Consider the following 19,003-nt stretch of genomic DNA (forward strand, 5'->3'; position numbering starts at 1 on the left):
TTAGAATAGGAGAAGATAACCATAACATCCGATATTCCAATTAACTTCTGTGAGGATTGCAGTGAATCTTTATCCTTTAGCAACAATTTTATCAAGATTCAGTCTCATAGCATTCTTTGTGGATTTCATTTTAAGCTTCAACGCTAAAAAAATATCTTAATACTTAAGGATTTTCATTGAGTTAAAAAATTTAGGTACAATTCTACAACCGGATTTTTGTCTAATTTGTTTTCTTTGCTATTCGTATTGAACAAACAATTATTGCCCACTCAGTATGGTTTTCAAAGTATCAATCTGATCATTTATACCATCATTAAACTAAACCAAACGCCTTTTCTTTCACTGGCGATGGCAAAATTGAGCTTATAAGCCTAAAAATTGCTAAAATCCTGTTTTTCTAGTGTCGCTATTTTGAAAATGAAAATTTGAGTTGGATTTTTCGATCTTTGCTCAAGCGAAGTAACCAATTCATAATAACGAATTTGTTGTAAAGAACAAGTGTTTTAATATTTACCTTACAAAGCTGATGATAGCAACTGTTTGGTTTGGAAGAAAATATGTATTAAAATTCAAATTTCCTGCAACTTCAGGTCTTGAACGTGCTTGACATAAGAATTAGTCTACTTTAACAGCTTTACTAAAGGCTGGTGCCAAGACAAGATTCGGCCTGAATCCGTCCCCTGTAGCGCTTTCAACTTTGCACGCACTTGAATGAAGAAATTTACTTTCCAGCACCAATAATTTTGAATTCCGGTAAGTGAGACCTACTTTCTCTTAACTGTCCATTCAACATACAAAAAAAAAAGGGTCCACTGAACACGTTATAGCAACTTTATAACAATTCTCGGGGTTATTTGCTACTCTGAGCGGCGAGTCGAATTTTGGCTGCCCCTTTTTTTCGTTATCTTTATAAGACAATTTTATTTGCCCACTTTTCTGTTTAAGATGTCTTAACTTATTCATATAAATTGGTGCTGAGATAGAAATTTTGGAAGCTGTTCAGTTATTAGTATTGATCCAAATGTAAGTTTGCGAGATGGAGAGGATTTTTTCTTTAAATTCTGACGCAAGGTATCAATATGGTAAAAGCTGGATCAGCTCTTGAGGCTATTTGCAAAAGCCTCAACAGAATGTCTTTTTCAGGGCAGCCAAATCTTTGAAATTAAGAGCCTTCACTTATTTTAGAGAGCTTTTGCGAGCGCGAAAATAAGAATATTAGGAAGCTTCCGTTGATAGAGGTTTCAACAGCTGCAGGTTTTTTTTAAAAAATTAGAAAATGACCCGAAGTATCCTCCTGCCGAAAGGCTCTGACGCTGCCAAACACAAAGGGAATTCTCAAGACTGATCCTCCAAATTGAGGCCATTTGAAATACTTATTGATCAACCAACAACGACCAAAGCATTTTTTTTCTTGGTGTCTCAAGGACACATTCTACTCAATCTAAATGGACATTGTACATTCTATTTTTTTCTGTGTGCTTATTTTTGTTTTCCCTGAAGGTATGGACATAAGACGGTCTTTTCAAACATTTCTGGTCGTATTCTTCGTGGTTTTAACAATAGAAGGAAAGAAACATGACACTCTGGTAATTATTACGCTAACAAAAACTTCATAAATCATCACAAACTCAGTGGAATCACTATGATCAAAGATCAGTTTATAATCTCATGATATGATGAGATTGTAAATCAATAAATATGATAAAGGAGTTGCACCTACCGGTGAGATGCGATGAAAATACGAAGCTTCGTTAAAAATCTATTACATATACTTCCTAAAAAATTAATCTCTGGTAATCTTTTTAATTAGTGGTGCTAAGGCAGCAGCTTTGCTGCGGTTAACAATCCGGCATTCAAGCCATATTTCGTCAACTGTTAAAACACCTGATGTTCTTACAAGACTCGGCCATCTGCAAGACCCCTTAGCTTCTCCAACCCACCCTATTAACCTCTACTCTATGCATAAATCGTCTCTAAAGACTCACAAAGCGTTCATCGTTTGTATTAGCGTGGTGGGCAAATTCGCATTCGTTCGTTATTTGAAAATACTGCTATAATATTTTGACTAATACCCTTAGGAGGCACGGGAAGAAAAGATCAGAACTGTCAGAGATGTTGAGGGTAAGAATTTATAAATAAATATTAAAGTATCCGACATTATTTACCGCCTGGGGAGGAGCTAAAAGAATCTCGTTGTGTTATTTAATTTACCTGACCCCCCTACGAGGCTTTTTAATATTCCTTCCCCTTCTCCTTCCCTCATCAGCAGTCAATTGGCAGTCAATTTTCAATAGTCCCTCCTTTATACTCTATCGGCGATAACTGATCCTCCCCCTTCATTTCCCTCTTAAAACACGCAAATCAGTCCGCCACACACACCCTTCAAGCGATAAATAACGACTGTTCCTTAGAAAGAAGACAGGCAATTGCGATGAAATGTTTCGTCATTTATTTCGCTTTTCAACATTTCGTCATTCGACCACTCCATTCTGTTGAACTCGCTGCGATTCTATTTTTTTCCAAAAGGTACACCTCTATGACGTTACCATACTTGACTCATTAGTTATGGTTCGCATCAGTATTACATATTTTGTGAAAAAAAAAATGTTGTATTAAAAAAAAATGAGGACTTTACTTGGAGGAATTTGAAATTAATTAAATTTGAGGTTTGAGAAATTTCATAAGCTTGCGTAGTTGAAATTAGTTATTTTCCTATTTCTAGTTGAAATAGAGTACGAACCAGTTGGATGTTTCAGAGACCAAAACAGCAAAAATCAACCTAGATTGTTAGATAAGTTGGTTAAAAACTTCAGAAAAAAAGGAAATTTGCCAGACGGCAAAAATATCTGGGACTTTTGGGAAGATATGAGTGAAGTCATACAGCTTTGTGCCGAAAGTGCTTTTAAGGACGGATACACGGCCGTGTTTGGAGTTCAGTACTTTGGAGAGTGCTGGTCTGGGAAAAACGCTGCGTTGAATTACGATAAATATGGAAAATCCGGCAACTGTATCAATGGCGTCGGAAAAGCAAGCACCAATTATATTTATCGCATCAAAGGTGAGCTACATCAAATCACTCTTATGGGTTTTGATTTACTCATTCATTAATCCATCCATCCAACTGATTATGCTACTACAGACATGAACTTGGTTTTAATAAAATAGTGTTTCTCAAAATTAATTTTTTTGCACTTGCATTGGCTCTTGCGTTTGCATTTCAAACCACACCATCTCGCGCGGCTGACTTTAGAAACAGGTACCATTTCCACAGTTATATCTAACAACAGTTTTGGAAACTGTTGTTCACTTTGAGACACTAATGTCCGATTTTTGATTTGGCCACCAAAGTCTGATTTTTTATTTTGGACCGGCTAGATTCCGATTTTTTATTTTGGACAACCGTGACCGATTTTTCATTTTGGACTCAAGTGTCCGAATTTTGTTTTGGACGCTGGTGTCTCATTTTTGACTTAAGAAGCTTGAACACCAATGTCTCATTTTTGATTTTTGACAATAGTGTTCAATTCTTGAATTTGAACTCTAGGGTATTATTTTTTATTTTTAACTCTAGTGTTCAAATTTCGATTTTTTTTTTTTCGAGTCCGATTTTTTGACTTTGGACACTAGTGTCTGATGTTTGATTTTAGACATTAGTTTCCGATTTTAGACACTAGTTTTCAATTTATGGCGGATTAAGACACAAATGTCCGATTTTGGTTAATGGCGTCGTGAAGTTTAGTCGATGTCAAAGATAAGCCGAAAATCATTTACAATAAAAAAAATATATTACCAAAGAAGTCGTGTTTGTGCCATATCAGCCTAAAATGTCTTTTGCGTTGAACAGGAAAGTAGTTACTACTTTATCTGTGTCTATGGAAGTCTTGTAGTCGAGACCGAAGCGTTATCTTCCATCTTTGAAAAGGACTTCAAATACGATTGAATATCGTGCATTCCTGGTAAGTTGCGGTGGACCTGTCTTACCCTAACAGTTGTCAACGTTTTTCCTCAGCGCATCCACTCCCAGTAAAATCTTCGCCGGCTTGTAATGTCGAAGGACAAACGTATGATGAGGGAGACAGCATGGAAGTGTACAATGGAGATCATAAAAACGGTCAATGTGATCAGTGTACCTGTGCGAACGGAAAAATAGACGACTGCCATTACCTCTTCGACTGTGTCATGAACGATTCCAGTTGTAACGGCTATGTCAAGACATCAGCACAATGCTGTCCTAAGTGCCAAAAAGGTATTACATAGAGGATATGGCAAGGTGACGAGAATATATATAGATTTTATGTTCGAGTGCCAAGAACGATATCTTACGAGTCACGCAGCGAACGAGTGAGATACTGTTATTTTCACGAGAACATAAAATACATATATTCGAGGTGACGTGTAATTTTTATTTTTATCATATGGACAATAAATATATATGATAGATACTGAAAAGCAGGTTTAATTATGTTTATAAATGAACTTTGAATCGACCATACATCGTAGTATGAAGAGTCAGTATCAAAAGGAGATTCTAGGCTATCAACTGAGGACTAGGACGTTGAGAGATCACTCAGTGACATGTGACTTGGTTGACAACTTAACCGTACAGTGAATAGCGACCGCAAATCATGATCGTGAAATAAGCAAGAAAATATTCAAAAATTGGTTGATACGCTGGTAAAATTTATTTTTTTATTTATTTCATTGCCTTGAATCATCCACAGATGTTCCCAGTAATGCACCTGTTTGTAAAGTCGACGACCAAACCTACAAACAAGGCGATAGCTTGGAACTTCTTAGAGACTTCCACGGCAAACAACTAGGCGAGTGTCATCAGTGTACTTGCATGGCAGGAAAATTGGAGAAGTGCCACAGAATCTACTACTGCGAGAAGAACAAAGCCGGGTGTAATAGCCATATAAAAATTCCAGGCCAATGTTGCCCGGCTTGCGCACGCGGTACGTAATTGTTTGATTGACTGGGTGTTTGGATGGAAGATAAAATAACCGACTCGCTAATCACGAGTGGATGAGTGAGTGACTGACTCACTGGTTAGCTAACTGGCTCGCAAACTCACCAACTGTTTGACTGACTCACTCATCAATTCACTTGCTCAGTGATTCAACTAACTTGCTTAGTGACCCACTGCCTGACTGACGGACTGATTGACAAACTGACTGACTAGCAGGCTAGCAGGCTGGCTGGCTGGCTATCTAGCTGACTGACAAACAGACACACCGATTCACAGACTGACCCAAGAACGACGCAAGGACTGACTGTCTGGAAATGACTGACTGAATTTCCCAATTGCATTCAGTGATCATTCTCTAATTGCTCAACCAGTAAGAAATTATTAAAGTATTATATACAACCGCTTTTTTTTCAGTCGTACCCAAACCCTCCCCGCCTTACTGCAAGGTTGGAGCACGACATTACAAAGACGGAGAAAGTATGGAGGTGTTTTACATGTCCGCCGATAAGAAGACTGCGGCATGCGATCAGTGCTCTTGTCAGGGAGGCAAAGTAGACGGATGTCATCACCTCTTCCACTGCGAAATGAATAATCCGGAATGCGTGCGTTATGAGCATCGAGTGGACCAGTGTTGTCCAACCTGTGGTAAGCTTGAGTATTCTATTGGTTGATCAAGTTACACGATGTGATGTACTTGGCCACATTGATTAGGAGATTACCTGGAAAATCTAACCAAGAGGGTGGGGGAGTTTCCTGAAGGGTGTTTCATTCACGTGCATCTCACGAGACGGGTTCAGCTCGAGTTACTTTCGTAAAGCATGAGTCGTAACCAGATAGCTTCATCTGATATAACTAGTGGTAATATTTTATAATAATCTGATCTTGTAAACTTTTTGTGTCGTGAGGCGTGTCGTAAATTAATCGTGATAATGATTCAGACACCATCGTTGATTTATGATAGATTGATTCGCACACAGTGGATCTAAGCTAAAGGTAGAATCGGTCTTTCAGCCACGAGGACATTTGTATGTAAAACGTTTTTGTTTGAACATGATTACAAACGCAAACGGACCTCTCTTAGGAAGGATTGTTTATCAATTTATTGCTTTTTGACCCAGAAAAGTCTCATATGATTCTTTGTTCAGTTCTAGCTAATCCAAAGCCCCCGGCTCTCAGTTGTAAGATAAACGGCCGGTTGTTTCATGATGGCGAGAGTGCTGAGGTGCTGCAGCAATCTGTTGATAAGAGCAGTATAATCTGCCAACAGTGCAAATGTGACGCCGGGAAACACAAGTGTCATAAGATATTCGACTGCGATATTCAGGAACTGGGCTGTGAAAAATCTGTTAAAATAACTGGACAGTGCTGCCCAGTATGCGGTACGTATCCTCTCCACATTATTCCCATTAACTTTGTAAAATGATGGTGAGACTGAACGTTGATAAACATTATGCAAGAACTGCATCAAGAAATCAATATTTCTACTACTTCCTTTAAGCCTGTTACAACAATGGAGAGCAATTGTCACCAGGCGACCAATGGCAGAAAGTTTCTGGAGAAGACTGCGTGACATGCACGTGTCAGCAGGGTGGTATTGCACACTGTACAAGGAAGCCTGGAAGCTGTCAATCAGGTAGGAACCTAACAAAAAGCTCTAGTATGACGCCATGAATCATGCATTCATTCATGTCACCGCAGAGAATAAAAGTAACACTATTCCAAGTCAGAGTAAAGTTTAAAGCCAAGAAAATTTTGCTCGAGCCAGTCTACAAGACAAGTGGCTGTTGAAATTTTCAGTATTTTTCAAACCGATGCCTGACAACTGCGAATAATTATCACATGCCTTTCTTCTTTGGAGCTCGTTCAAAAAGTGAACCCCCTTAATTTCATTTTTCAGCGTGCGTCTTAATAGACCCTTTACTCAGAATTCCAGGATTAGAAGATCATTGAACTGTTATCGAATGCCCTTGCTTATTCCTAAATGATTGCAATGTTTTAATTAATATTCAGCCATGTTTTAACTCGTGATCATTGCGTAATTTTTTCGTGTTTATTTCTCAGAATGAAAGAGTCTTCAGCAGCTCAACTGAAGAGCTGAACAAGGACAACAAATGGAATTCGCATGAATTTTATGAAATTCCTTAACTGTGTTAAATTGTGTAAAGTACGATAAGAATAAAGTCACAGTTTATCTGAGTAAGACTTGAAGTGAAGTATTTAAATGATTAGATGACTGGATGCATATTTGGTTAGTCTATTCCTGACAGTACCCTTGTGGTGATATGCAAAAAAAATTGAAAAAAAAAGCTGAGAAAACTTTAAACAAAGCGAGCCAGCGAAGAAAATCGAGGCAAGGCTTAGGCAAAGGAGGCATTGATTCACCTTGCCCCCTTGCCTGTACCTCTTCAACTCGGCCCAGACCCCACAAATGTTAGCTTGCTCTCCTCTGACCGCGACACCTGCACAGAATTAATTTTTTGTTGGAGTGGCTTCATGTTTCTTTCATGATTCCTCAGATATGTCTCCCGTCTGGTACATTTTGTCCATAATTCCTTCGATGAAATAATCGTTGTTCCCCAACAGACGTTTTGTTTTTTACCGTTTAGTAGAGAAAAACGCTATTTCGGTAAGGAAACGTTTTGAATCAATTGTTTCTTTTCAGTACTCCTAAAGGCTCCCTAAGCTGGTCCTCTCGTAATCACACATGTGAAGGGAATCCAACCGAATTTGTAATCGCTTTATTCTACAACCCACAGAAATTACATTTAAACAATGGTCAAACGAAAGTGCCGAGCCCCATAAAAGCCAAGCCGATAACAATAATCAGTGTTATACGTGGAGGTAAATTGCCTTTGAACATAAAGAAATTTCAGCCAATTTCTGTAAACTGAAATAAATAAAAAACTGGACAGCTAATAACTAATACAAACAGGCGGAGGAAAAGCATCAGAAACCAAGGAAATTCACTAATAAACGCGTTTGACGCGATAAATAACGTTGACAAAAAGTTATGAAAATGGAAAGTGTGATTACGCTTAATAAGTGTCTCGTTTGCTAGAAGAGATATGACAGCCTTCCTGTGGTCCATGGCTGATTTATCCAAAAAACAGAACGAAACAAAAGAGAAGGCACATGTATGTGAGGAATTTCTCGTGGAACGATTTCACTGATGTCTGAACCCATGAAATTCATTTGTTTCGTTGATTGACTCCATGTTAAATTTTCAGGTTTATTCATTTAGTTGAGAAAAAAATATAATTCGTTGTCAATAATTAGCTTTTCTCCCGCCATTTTCATTTACAATCAGTATCATTGTTCCTAAGTCTGAGCTCAAACGCAAGCTTTTAGCAAGGCTTTTCGTGTCTCGCCGAGCTCAAAATGTGCAGTGATTATTTCCATCGTGATTATTAGAAAATTAAGGAGAAAGGAGCTCCTTGTTGGATCAATGATTTCAGTAAATAAAAAACCGGAAAACCCTTTTCACGGCATTTGACATACTTAGCCAGTTAAAGCGGTATCTCAGCTACTGATAATTGAAGCCGGAACTCGTCAAAAATAAATGCGTTAAGTTAACGAGAGAAGCTTTTGAAGACTCTTCAAGAAACGACTCTAAGGTGGGTTAAGAGCAATTTTTTAAAAACGAACAATTTATTCCTATTTAAATAACATTGATCAACAGCGATCACAAAAATACATGCTGTTGTCTATCGCTGATCTTTGATTTTACCTTTGTAACAGTTCAGACTAATCTGCTTTTATCTGAACTCACCAACTTTTCCCCGATGAGAAAACTTGAGTAATTAACAAAGATTAAGCTTTTTTCACTTTTGTCTTTCTTTTAAAAGTTACTTCAAGATTACATGAGCAGCAAAAACTTTCTTTTATGCCACATTTAAAATGAGATTATCACTATCGATGTATATAGATTGCAGAAAAGTGAATGATCAGTTGGACAATTAAAAGTTATCCGAATTACAAATCAAATCAAGATGTTTAGGGTTTGTTCTTATAAAATCGTAAGTCTCCTAATGATATGTAATTGGTCTAACGAGATAACTATGAAGATTTGCTGTTTTTTCCAAGGGCAAAGAAAAAAACCTTTTTCCAGAGAAAGCATCAGTTTAGAGGAGCCGATGTTTAAGACAATGATTGTTTGTTTTAAATATATTGATATCCAACAGCAGATTTACAAAATAAACAATGAAATCTAAAGATTGTGAAATAGCAGGGCAACCAACTGGGTGCAAACAATAAATCATAGTCTATTGCATGCGACAAAACTTCGTTATTTGATCAGCTTTTTGTTAAGGTTTTGGTTTATTTCCTCTTTGTGTAACAAGCTACGTTTAAAATGCTCGAAATGCCCATCAACTATTTCATTTTTCAGGCTCTTACGGATTTTTCAGTCGTTATTAATCTAGATAAAAGGTACTGCGTTGTCAATGCTTTCAGTGGCATTGGGTTTTTCCCTTTTTTTGTTCGTTTTTGAGATTATCGTTTATCAATCCAGTTTATTTTGAATAGACTAATCAAGAGAAAATTTCAATTTATCTGTCAGTAACGATGTTTCTGTTTACATATGAAGTGACTTGTTATTCTCTTCAGAAGAAAACAAAGAGATGGAGGCTGTAAAGAAAATTGTACTTCTCCTGTTGGTTCACATGGCTTTTTTCCTAGAAATTAAGGTAAAAATCAAGAACTAGTGGCTGCGTTTCAGCTTGAATTAACCTTTTACACTCTAACATCAGTATGCATATTCTCCTTACCGTTTGCCATTCATCTCCTATGGCACCGACAAGGAGAATTTGTTCAACAAGGAAGAGCTTCTTTTGTAAGCGATCCTTTCTTTTATTCTTATTACTTGAATATTTGATTCAGTAGTAATACTGTTTGGAGAATTTGGACGCTATCACTCCCAGAGGTTAAAAGATTGATAGAGTTATCATGGGTACGGTCAAGTTTGCTCACGATGCTATTTGCGGACGCTTTCGTCTCGCAAACAAATAACATAGAACAAAGCTGACTTCAGTTCATAGATATTACTTCGAGAATATTACTTCTAGAAATAATGTAACCAGATCTACATGATTAAGAACTTTTTCTCCGTGGCTATGTCTAGACGAGAACAGTACTAACAAGAAATAATTTCTTCATAAAAAAAAAATAGTTGTATCGAAAAAAGTTTATCCCGGTTCTCAATTTATCACTTTGTTAACTTGGTCGCACTTTTTCTTTTTAGGCTGCAGGAGAGATAATATCAAGTTCTGGTGAGAAGTTAGAATAACAGTATTTGTTACCTTCTCTGAATTTTTGTTACTTTATTTCATTCTGTTTCATTTTATTGTATTTTTGCTATAATATGCCAAGCTCCTTTATTAAAGACTGTTACGCTCTCTTAAATCACAGACGGTGGATTTCATTACAGATATCTTGGCTGTTACCGTGACAGGCCATCGGCTCGAGCTCTTCCTAAGCTCTACTTTAATGCCAAAAAGTACGTCAATTGGAAAGTCAAAGGATATAACTTAAAACAGTGATTGACATGTGCGCTGCGCATGCGCGTAACACAAGTGACGTGTTTGTGTTTGGAGTTCAACACTTCGGAGAATGCTGGGGAAGTAACAAAGAAACTGGTTATGATGTGTACAAGGAATCAAAACAATGCTTTTATGGTGTTGGTGGTAAATGGACAAATGCAGTGTACGAGCTAGTTTGTAAGTTCTGCTTATACCTCCTAGTAATAGTTGATCAAGTTTACTTTTTTCAAAGTTTAGGAAAACTGATTAAAAATTCCGCTTTTTTTTTGTGCTCTCACCGCCTTCGTATAAATTTAAATTATTGTCAATGTCAGTGGCACGAGGATAGCTTTTGATTTTTTTTAATATTAATCCTTATAATTGCTTAACGATCATGCGCTTTTTCTTTTTTTTCTGTTACCTTTTGTTTTCATTAGTATCAAAGCTGTAGAAACTCTTTACGGTGGCCAATTTACATCATTACCTCAGTGGATAAAAGCAAATGATCTTGGTACACTCCTCCACCGACGCAATACCACATTTTCTTTAAAACTTACCCCCTTTTATTTCATGTAGTTTGTTTCTCACGTGGATGTTGATGTTTATGCTTTTACAGATGAGTGTGAAGCTAACGGGATGAAATACAAAGACGGACAAACATTCTATATTCCACAGAATCCTATTGTTTACAACGATATGAGCTGTCAGATATGTTCGTGTGATCGAGGAGCCAAGAATTGTTACGGTCGAGCCAGCTGTGATTTTTTCTTTCCCTGCGAGAAGTTTTTTCCAGCTGCTCAGGGAAAATGTTGTCCTATTTGCGGTAAGTTTGAGTTGGGAGAGCAGATTTTACGTGAATGTGATTTGGAGAGTGAAAACTTATCAAATCATAGGAATTGCTTATTAAAAGCATCCAAAACATTACATTAGTCGCTCTTTCTTTCAGCTTGTTATCACAAAAACAAGTACTACAAAGACGGTCAGACTTGGATAAACAGGCAACCAAATAGCTGTTATGAATGCGCATGCGTCTCAAGCCAGACGAAATGTAAAGGGGTGCAATGTGCGGCGAATTGTCCGAACCCGGTGTACGAGCCTGGGAAATGCTGTCCAACATGTAGTAAGTATATCAAATCACTAAAGAGCAAGATATGCTCATTAATTCATCTTTTTTCCCCAAAAGACGAACGTTAACGAATCCCGTTATTTGATTTGCTTTTTAGCATTGTCCAGATTCGTGCCCAAGGTCACGCGCACATTTTTATGAGTTTATAAAAGTTATTCGAAAGCGAATACGAAATAAATTTTCACCCGGCTTCAGTCTGTTAATGTTAAGTGACAAACAGAGACCTCAAACGCGACAATGATGCTCTTGGCCTGCAACCTCGGGCAGCACTTCCAAGACCTTAGCCACACTTTTTCACCAATTGGATCTCCAGGCAGGAAAAGCAATATAACACATATTTCATTTAGTTCTGTCGGCGTAAGGAAAAGAGGCATTCACTACACTTGTAAGTTGTCAGATCCCCTGTCCGCAAGTTTATGATTCCCTGACCTCAGGCGAACTCTAAGTTGTTCAACCCATAACTGTTCTGTGGTCGTATCTGTTAAAGGGACCTCTAGAAGGCACACTTATATATTTTCGGAACACCAAGCAAAAAACCTGCTAATTTGATTCATCTTAGTTGCACATGAAGATACAACGGTCCATTACAAGGGGGAGGAGGGGGTTATTCATCGTTAGTGTGGGTTTGTCGTTATATTTACAATTGAGAGCAACATTAGCACAATTGAATGCGAGTGACTAAATGAAAGGTGAGCCTTTCGGGGCGACGTGACAACAGTTTAGGGCGAGGTTAATTCTCCAAGAGAAGAATTGACTGAGGGCGTGGTCACTCAGCTAGGTGAAGAAGTGACAGGGGCGGGGTCACTCAGCTGAGTGAAGAAGTGACTGGGGACGAGGTCACTCAACAAAGGGATGAAGTGACTGGGGGGCGAAATTGCCCGGGAGCGGCGTAACCTACGTTCCTCTTGCTCAGGACCCATTTATCCGGAATTTATTACACCATCATGTCTCCTGTAACTATTTTAACACTTGTACTCAACTTTAATTCCGTTTCTGTCCGGCTCCCTTAGATCCCGGTGCACCTGTTACTTTAGAGCCCGCCATCGAGGTAACTGAACCCACTACCAGGCCGCCTCCACTTCTCCCGCCTGGTTTCCCCGGTAACCACAAACGTGGTTTAAAAATTAAGGAGAAAGATGAAGAGAGGCAATAACTGATAAAACAAGGTTAGTTTCTCAACAAAAATAACTCGTCAGTTGTTCACAGCCAATTGAAATTTTTCTTTTTGAAACTTCAGAAAGCATATTAAGAATTCCTTGCCAGAACAGAGTTAGGGTGGGAGAATAGCAGTGCTGAGACTGATGATTTTTGTTTGCGTTTGCTTTTTTCTTAAGCACTAAACCAAAAAAAAGACGAAAAAAACTCGATGAAAATATGTGACATTAAAGTTTTTTCAGTCTCACGGACCGTTGGGGACTCGACCCGACAACCGCCTCGAAATAAAAATACTTTTCATGGTTCCGCTTGATAATTTACCAAATAGAAAGCAAAACATTATACACCTGTATATAAAAAATGGAAATTGATCCTTTGCAAAAGAACACATAGGACTCAAATAGTAAAATGAAAAAAGAAGTTTCATAAGAATTTCATTTCTCATGTTTTACATTTGCAGAACATGAATTGAAGAACACTTGAGTAGAAAAAGCGAAGACGAGTCAACTTATATCACATGGCGTTTAAAAGTATTGTAAAATGATGAGTTAAATTAAATAATTGAAATCGGAATAAGTGAGCTATGCATTTTTGCCCAAATAACCCCAAAAATTCGTAAATAAATCATTAGTTCAATTTCTGCACGATGAAGGAGAAGTATTGAATAAATTCTTGATTTTCTAGATGCGCTTTGGTGCTGCGGGTTTTTTTTTCATTATAATTAAATTGCAACAGTGACATTTTGAGCAGTCAGGTGTTAATCCTTGAGAAGTTATTCAAGGTGATTAACATTTCATACTGTGTTGCTGCGAACGCTTAATTTAGCAGCGAGATTCCTATCAAAATATTCCCCATAAATCGGAAGACCTCAGGAAATGGAGTATATAGGTTCATTCTAAGTTTATGGCAAGGCTACATTGGGACATATTGCAACATAGCATCCATACCGTGTACATCAACATTTATTCATATTGACACGTTTCTTCAAGTTGTGTGCATTCGAACACTTGTAATCATCAAAACTGGAATGGTATATATAATTATCAACGGTGATCTTGGAAACCAAGCGGACACCTATTGACCTTCATTTTCAGTCCTGTCGAGAGGCAAAAAGTTATGTAAGTGAGCAGTATTTTCATGGGAAGATTTTCGCGATAAATCTCAATATATACTCAATTATGTTTAAACATGCGGAAGAGTCCTGTCTATACCTAACCTACAATACTAGCTTCCTTTTTTTGCGCTCGACCAACGATCATCATAAGTTTAACAATGCCTACGTCCTATGAGCAGGCAAAGAAGGTCGAACTAATTTAAATTGCCAAGCGTGAAAGAATTCTATTTCTCAAGCCCGAACAGCAGCAATCAATTGTTATTCCTTCTTAAAAGGAGAGCCTACTAAACGATTTTTAACTCAACTTAATCAACGTTCTTTCCATGAGAGAGATCCACGAAACGAGGTTTGAATTTCAGTCCAACTTCTCTCGTTGATATCATATCCAAACACTATTGTTGGGATTAATATTATTGTCTGAGTTGGATTTTTAAGTTTTCTTTTGCTTACCTAAATCCATGGCCAATCCCTTTCTGGGGGAAATCCGGGAGGAAAGACTGGAGGAGGCCTGGGAGGCAGTTTTGGAGGAACTAACCAAAGAAAAATGCAATTAAAAACACAAAATAAGTAACAAAAAAAAACTTAGTAATCAACTACTATATTGTTTTCGTCACTTAATCACTCAAAATAAGCTCTTATAACTGATTATTGACTCTTTCTGATCATTGCCTCCCTCCCACAGACACTTTAATTCTATCGTTTATTAGTGGAGATATCGTTTATTATGTGTACAGTCTGATATGGGTCAGATGACACCCACATGCAATGTTACGTGATAGCTACTTAGAGATTATATAAAAAATAGGACGGAATAAGTAAATTAATTATTAATTTTCTATTTGGAAAGGCCTGGCGCTGATAAGGAACATGTTTAAAGATCTTTATCAAGTGTGTTAAGCACACAAAGCTTCTTTTAACTTGGAACGAGGCCAGGGGGCTCAATCAAGACATATAAAAGTAATCTCGTACCGAGATCCAACCGTGTCACTGAAACTTTTGGCCGTGAAAGGTCTGGTTACGAGATCTAAACTAGTTCAAGAGAGATTAGCCTTGACCGATCCAGCATATTGACTTAATTGTTTCTACAGGGAATAGAAAACAAAACCACGTTTCAAGTTGAAGACGTTGAAACTAAAAGAAAAAAAATAGAAATAATGGACTTTTACTTACGAGTGATTTGAATTCGCTCTATACATCTTGGTATACCGTTGGGATCGCACTCGCAATCCAGATTTTTCCCATCTTTTACAGCGTTGAAACTCTCTCCGGGTTTGTACAAAATACTCGAATCACCACCAGGACTACAAACTGCGCATATAAAAAAAGTAAATATTATCATTATCAAATATTATCATTGTTGATATTTCCCAGTTGTTTAAGGTAGTAAAAGATTTGTTTTATGTCACGCCCTACTGTCTGGGTGGCTTACATTCAGGGACAAGTCATTATTTTTTGCCAAGGGAGGGGGATTGGAGGATTTTGGTTCTATCGAAATTAAATTGACCTGATATCCCCCCCCCCCGCCCATAAGGCTCTGTATCATTCTTATGACCCCACCCCACCCCCACCCCCACCCCTTATTTTGTAGTTAATTGGCAGTCAGTCTTTCTATATCCCCCCCCCTCTATACTCTATTGGTGACGACTGATTCCCCTTCCGTTCCCTCTGAATGCCAAGTAACCCACCCCCCACCCCCACCCCCACCCCAAATCTTCCAGCCTCTCAAGCAGGAAATGATCATCGTTCCCTTATATACCTCTTATCCTAATAACGTTACCCACAATACAGTTCAATATGAGAGATTCTTCCATGGCCGAAACGCTGGCTTATGAATCCGCAGACTTGCCAATCTTTCCTGACACATTAGTTAGTTCCTATGGTTCTAGTAGGTGAATCACATCAGCCTAACTTATCGTTTCTATCTTTAACGGTAATTTCTTACCACACTTTTTCGGGCAGCACTCCGCCATTTCATCAACCTCTTCCTTCGGGCAGATCACTGGAATTTCGGGACATTCGTACATAAACATCTGCGGTTTTCCATCTTCGTCACAACCTTTCTTTTCACATACGGGGTTGCGCTGTAAAACCACTTCTTTACAATCAGGTTTTTCTGAATTTGAAATCAAGTACGTGGTTTCAATAGAGGAATCAGCTGTCTGTTTTATGGTAAAATATCATGGCTCTTGTATTTGGTAAATAACATAGTACCCATTCCATAAAATTTGATCTAACTTCACCTTAAAAACTTACCGAACGATCTTTTTTCTTTGCGCTGAAATGAAGGCGAAAGAAAGAATTACAATCACTTTTGTAAAAGTTTCGAGTCATTTCTAAACTCACCCCATATTTTCCTTGCACATACAAGGGAAATGTGAATATTAAAAAAAAAAAATTTGGATCGAGAATTGGAATCAGGTGACTGGTCAAGTTGGAGAAGAAACGATGTACAATTTTAATTCGAGATACCAAAACTGGGATGTAATTCCCTAAGCCTGAAGCTATCAACCAATGCGGAACGAGCAAATTTGAACTGTACTTATACGAGGCTGCCTTCAATTTGCTGACGCATTGATCATGAAAACCCTAAATTCTTCACGATGATTCTTCATTTATCGAACCGTGGTGAATACTTGATGATTAAACAAAGGATTCTTCATATTATACCTTCTACTACTCACATAATTTTTACTAGAATTCTTGGGTTTGGCTATTTTAGATGCGGCAGTCCATGTGCGAGAAAGGAAGCTTCTAAAATTTTTGGTTACCAACAAAAAAAAGAGATGAACCTTTTGTTAAGTTCCTTTACCGTTAGCTAAGCAAAAGCTTTTTCGAGTCAGCGATTTTCATTCCAATTCAACGTTTTTCCGCAAGGCAATTTTAAAGTCATCAGAGCTGTTCTGAAATAAAACCTGTTTGTTTAATTTCAGGTTGTCATGACATCTCAAGTTCATATTACATCTGGTCACATCACACTCTTTAAACTCTCAGTTACCAGAGGAAAATTGAGAAACATTTTGTCGTTTTTGTATTACCTAAAAAGAATTTGCAACAGGCAATCTGTATCATTTTGTTCTCTTATCAGAAATTCAAACCATTTATCGGTTACTTAGTCAATAATGTACTTTATAAAGATGGAATCAGAGATTAATTATTATCTGTTCGCCTCTCGTTGAAAAGTTCTATTTTATATATCAGAGAGACAGAGAGAAACACTAAGAAACTTTGAGGAATTAAAAAAAACTCTCAATCCAAAAAAACCTCAATTAAACAAATTTTAAAATGGTGAGTTCGTTACCGACAGGTTGAGAGAGCAGAGACGTAATATTAAAAAAGATGTGTTCATTGTGTCAATGTATGTTGCTATAATATCTTGAAACAATAAAGAAGACCCAAAAGTGGTTTCTTTTGATTCTTTCCCTTTATAAGTGAGTTTGCTTAGGAAGAAGAGATAAAGAGATGAAAACAAAATACGTTAAATGAGCAAACCTTTTGTGCGATTGCTCCAGCAAATGTTTCATAAACTGCCACGCTGGCAATCAGCAGGACAAAAAAAAAGTTCGTATATCTCATGCTGAAAATCAGGTTATTCAGCTTTCGAGGACCTCTTCTGATCGCTTCTGATTAACAATTCGAGATACGATTGTTATATAGAACATCAATTACAGTATATCATTTTTGGACAATGTCCATCACATTACCCGGCAGGTCAGTAAATCCTTAATCACTTTTCATTGGTGTTTCAAATTGCGGTTTAAATAGTTAGGTAAACTTTTGTTATCGAATTAGCTCAAAAGTAAATCTTTTCTTTTGTGTTATTTCGCGACCGTAATTAAAATCTAAATGTCGGAAGTTAGGTGAGGACCCCTTAGGAAATAAAGTTCAGCAAAATTTTGTCTTAATAATTATTCCTGTTCGGTTTAACCAGTGTGAAACATTAAATTGATTAAAGGTTTTGAAACTTGTTAAAAATTGATACAGGTAATGATTTGTCTTGACTAATGCATATCTCTTTTGGATAATTTTTCAAATAATTTCCAAAATTTAACATTTCTCATTTCCGCACGAATCGCTTTAATTTTAAATTTTACTTCTACAATAGACAGTCTGTTTATGCCGCGTCTCAGTGGTTATGAGACTTTTTGACATTGATTTGCAAATAATAATTTTGAAATTTTTGTTTGACGCTATATCAGTTTCTTGTATATCTACGGAAACATGAAATTTATTACGTGTTGCGTCTATTTGCCGGCAATATTTCAAAGTCATATTGATCCCGCCGCCGTCGGAGATTAAAATGCTAAAAAGTAATAATGCAATTACCCAATATGACAGTAAAATGCGACAGAAAATTAAATCGACACACAAAATTGCTTAGTTTTAAACAGTTGTTAGGATATTCTGTCACTTGTTTCAGATGCTCACAAATCATCATACAATCTAAAGAACCGCGTGTATCTTACAGACATTCAGTAAATAAGCTTTACAAACAGTTCCTCGGCAGACCCTTTCTTGACCTTATTGCCTGTATCTTTATTTTCGTATTAGTTTTACAAAAAGGGGATATCGGAGCAGATAGATTTAAGTAAGAAAATAGACAGATTAATTTTTTTATTTCAATAGTCTGGCTAGGAACATATCCATATGGTGACGTCATAAATCATGGCGTCTTTTATTCCAACACTAACGAGTTTAGCCCTGCATTGTTGTCACCGATAGTAAAAGACGACCGAAAGAGCTCAAAGAAAACGAAATACAAATAGTATAGAATATGTAGCGCAAAAAATCGAATTTTGAAGTCGGGCGGCGGCAGAGGAACTCCAATTCATGGGATCTAAGTCGTTTCTAACCTAAGAATAACATTAATAGATAAAAAAGATTTCCTACTATGCACTGACCGGGAATCGAACCCGGGCCTCCCGCGTGGCAGGCGAGAATTCTACCACTGAACCATCAGTGCTTCGATGTGAAAAGTTGCGTAATTGACTTAGACAAGAAAAAAAATGGGCTCCTCGTTGCCTGTTTGGAAGATTATGTAATCATTTTTAATCATTTAACAAAGCCTATCGTGATCAAAGTTTATCCACTTTTCTTGATAGGTAGAACTTAAGATGTTTGACCAT

The 19,003-nt window shown here is 37.4% G+C and overlaps 2 protein-coding genes, 1 non-coding gene and 1 pseudogene across 4 annotated transcripts; 2 read left to right on the forward strand and 2 right to left on the reverse strand.

The window, feature by feature from the left end:
• The first annotated feature begins 557 nt into the window (after window positions 1–557).
• On the forward strand, window positions 558–7,165 carry LOC113679688 (cysteine-rich motor neuron 1 protein). The gene is made up of 10 exons (XM_027196655.2): window positions 558–753; window positions 1,501–1,586; window positions 2,079–2,121; window positions 2,723–3,058; window positions 4,010–4,246; window positions 4,722–4,955; window positions 5,384–5,614; window positions 6,115–6,348; window positions 6,468–6,602; window positions 7,031–7,165. Exons 2-10 carry the CDS (start codon window positions 1,503–1,505, stop codon window positions 7,033–7,035), a joined length of 1,539 nt encoding a protein of 512 aa, XP_027052456.2. The 5' UTR covers window positions 558–753; window positions 1,501–1,502; the 3' UTR covers window positions 7,036–7,165.
• Window positions 7,166–8,506: 1,341 nt separating this feature from the next.
• On the forward strand, window positions 8,507–13,342 carry LOC113679687 (uncharacterized; annotated as a pseudogene). Its single transcript, XR_016179734.1, has 8 exons — window positions 8,507–8,583; window positions 9,575–9,654; window positions 10,209–10,236; window positions 10,376–10,683; window positions 11,102–11,308; window positions 11,432–11,605; window positions 12,622–12,777; window positions 13,227–13,342. The product of XR_016179734.1 is annotated as an uncharacterized LOC113679687 (transcript).
• Window positions 13,343–13,710: 368 nt separating this feature from the next.
• LOC113679668 (uncharacterized) lies at window positions 13,711–17,569 on the reverse strand. Its single transcript, XM_027196628.2, has 6 exons — window positions 17,370–17,569; window positions 16,134–16,155; window positions 15,823–15,993; window positions 15,051–15,188; window positions 14,331–14,410; window positions 13,711–13,862 (listed from the first exon to the last, which is right to left on the reverse strand). Exons 1-5 carry the CDS (start codon window positions 17,451–17,453, stop codon window positions 14,331–14,333), a joined length of 495 nt encoding a protein of 164 aa, XP_027052429.2. The 5' UTR covers window positions 17,454–17,569; the 3' UTR covers window positions 13,711–13,862.
• A 1,200-nt stretch (window positions 17,570–18,769) lies between these two features.
• Trnag-gcc (transfer RNA glycine (anticodon GCC)) lies at window positions 18,770–18,840 on the reverse strand. The gene has a single exon. It is a non-coding gene; the product is annotated as a tRNA-Gly (tRNA).
• Between the last annotated feature and the right edge of the window lie 163 nt (window positions 18,841–19,003).

The sequence above is a fragment of the Pocillopora damicornis genome, chromosome 9, assembly GCF_964200805.1.
Source record: "Pocillopora damicornis chromosome 9, jaPocDami1.2, whole genome shotgun sequence".
Classification (NCBI taxonomy): Eukaryota; Metazoa; Cnidaria; class Anthozoa; order Scleractinia; family Pocilloporidae; genus Pocillopora; species Pocillopora damicornis.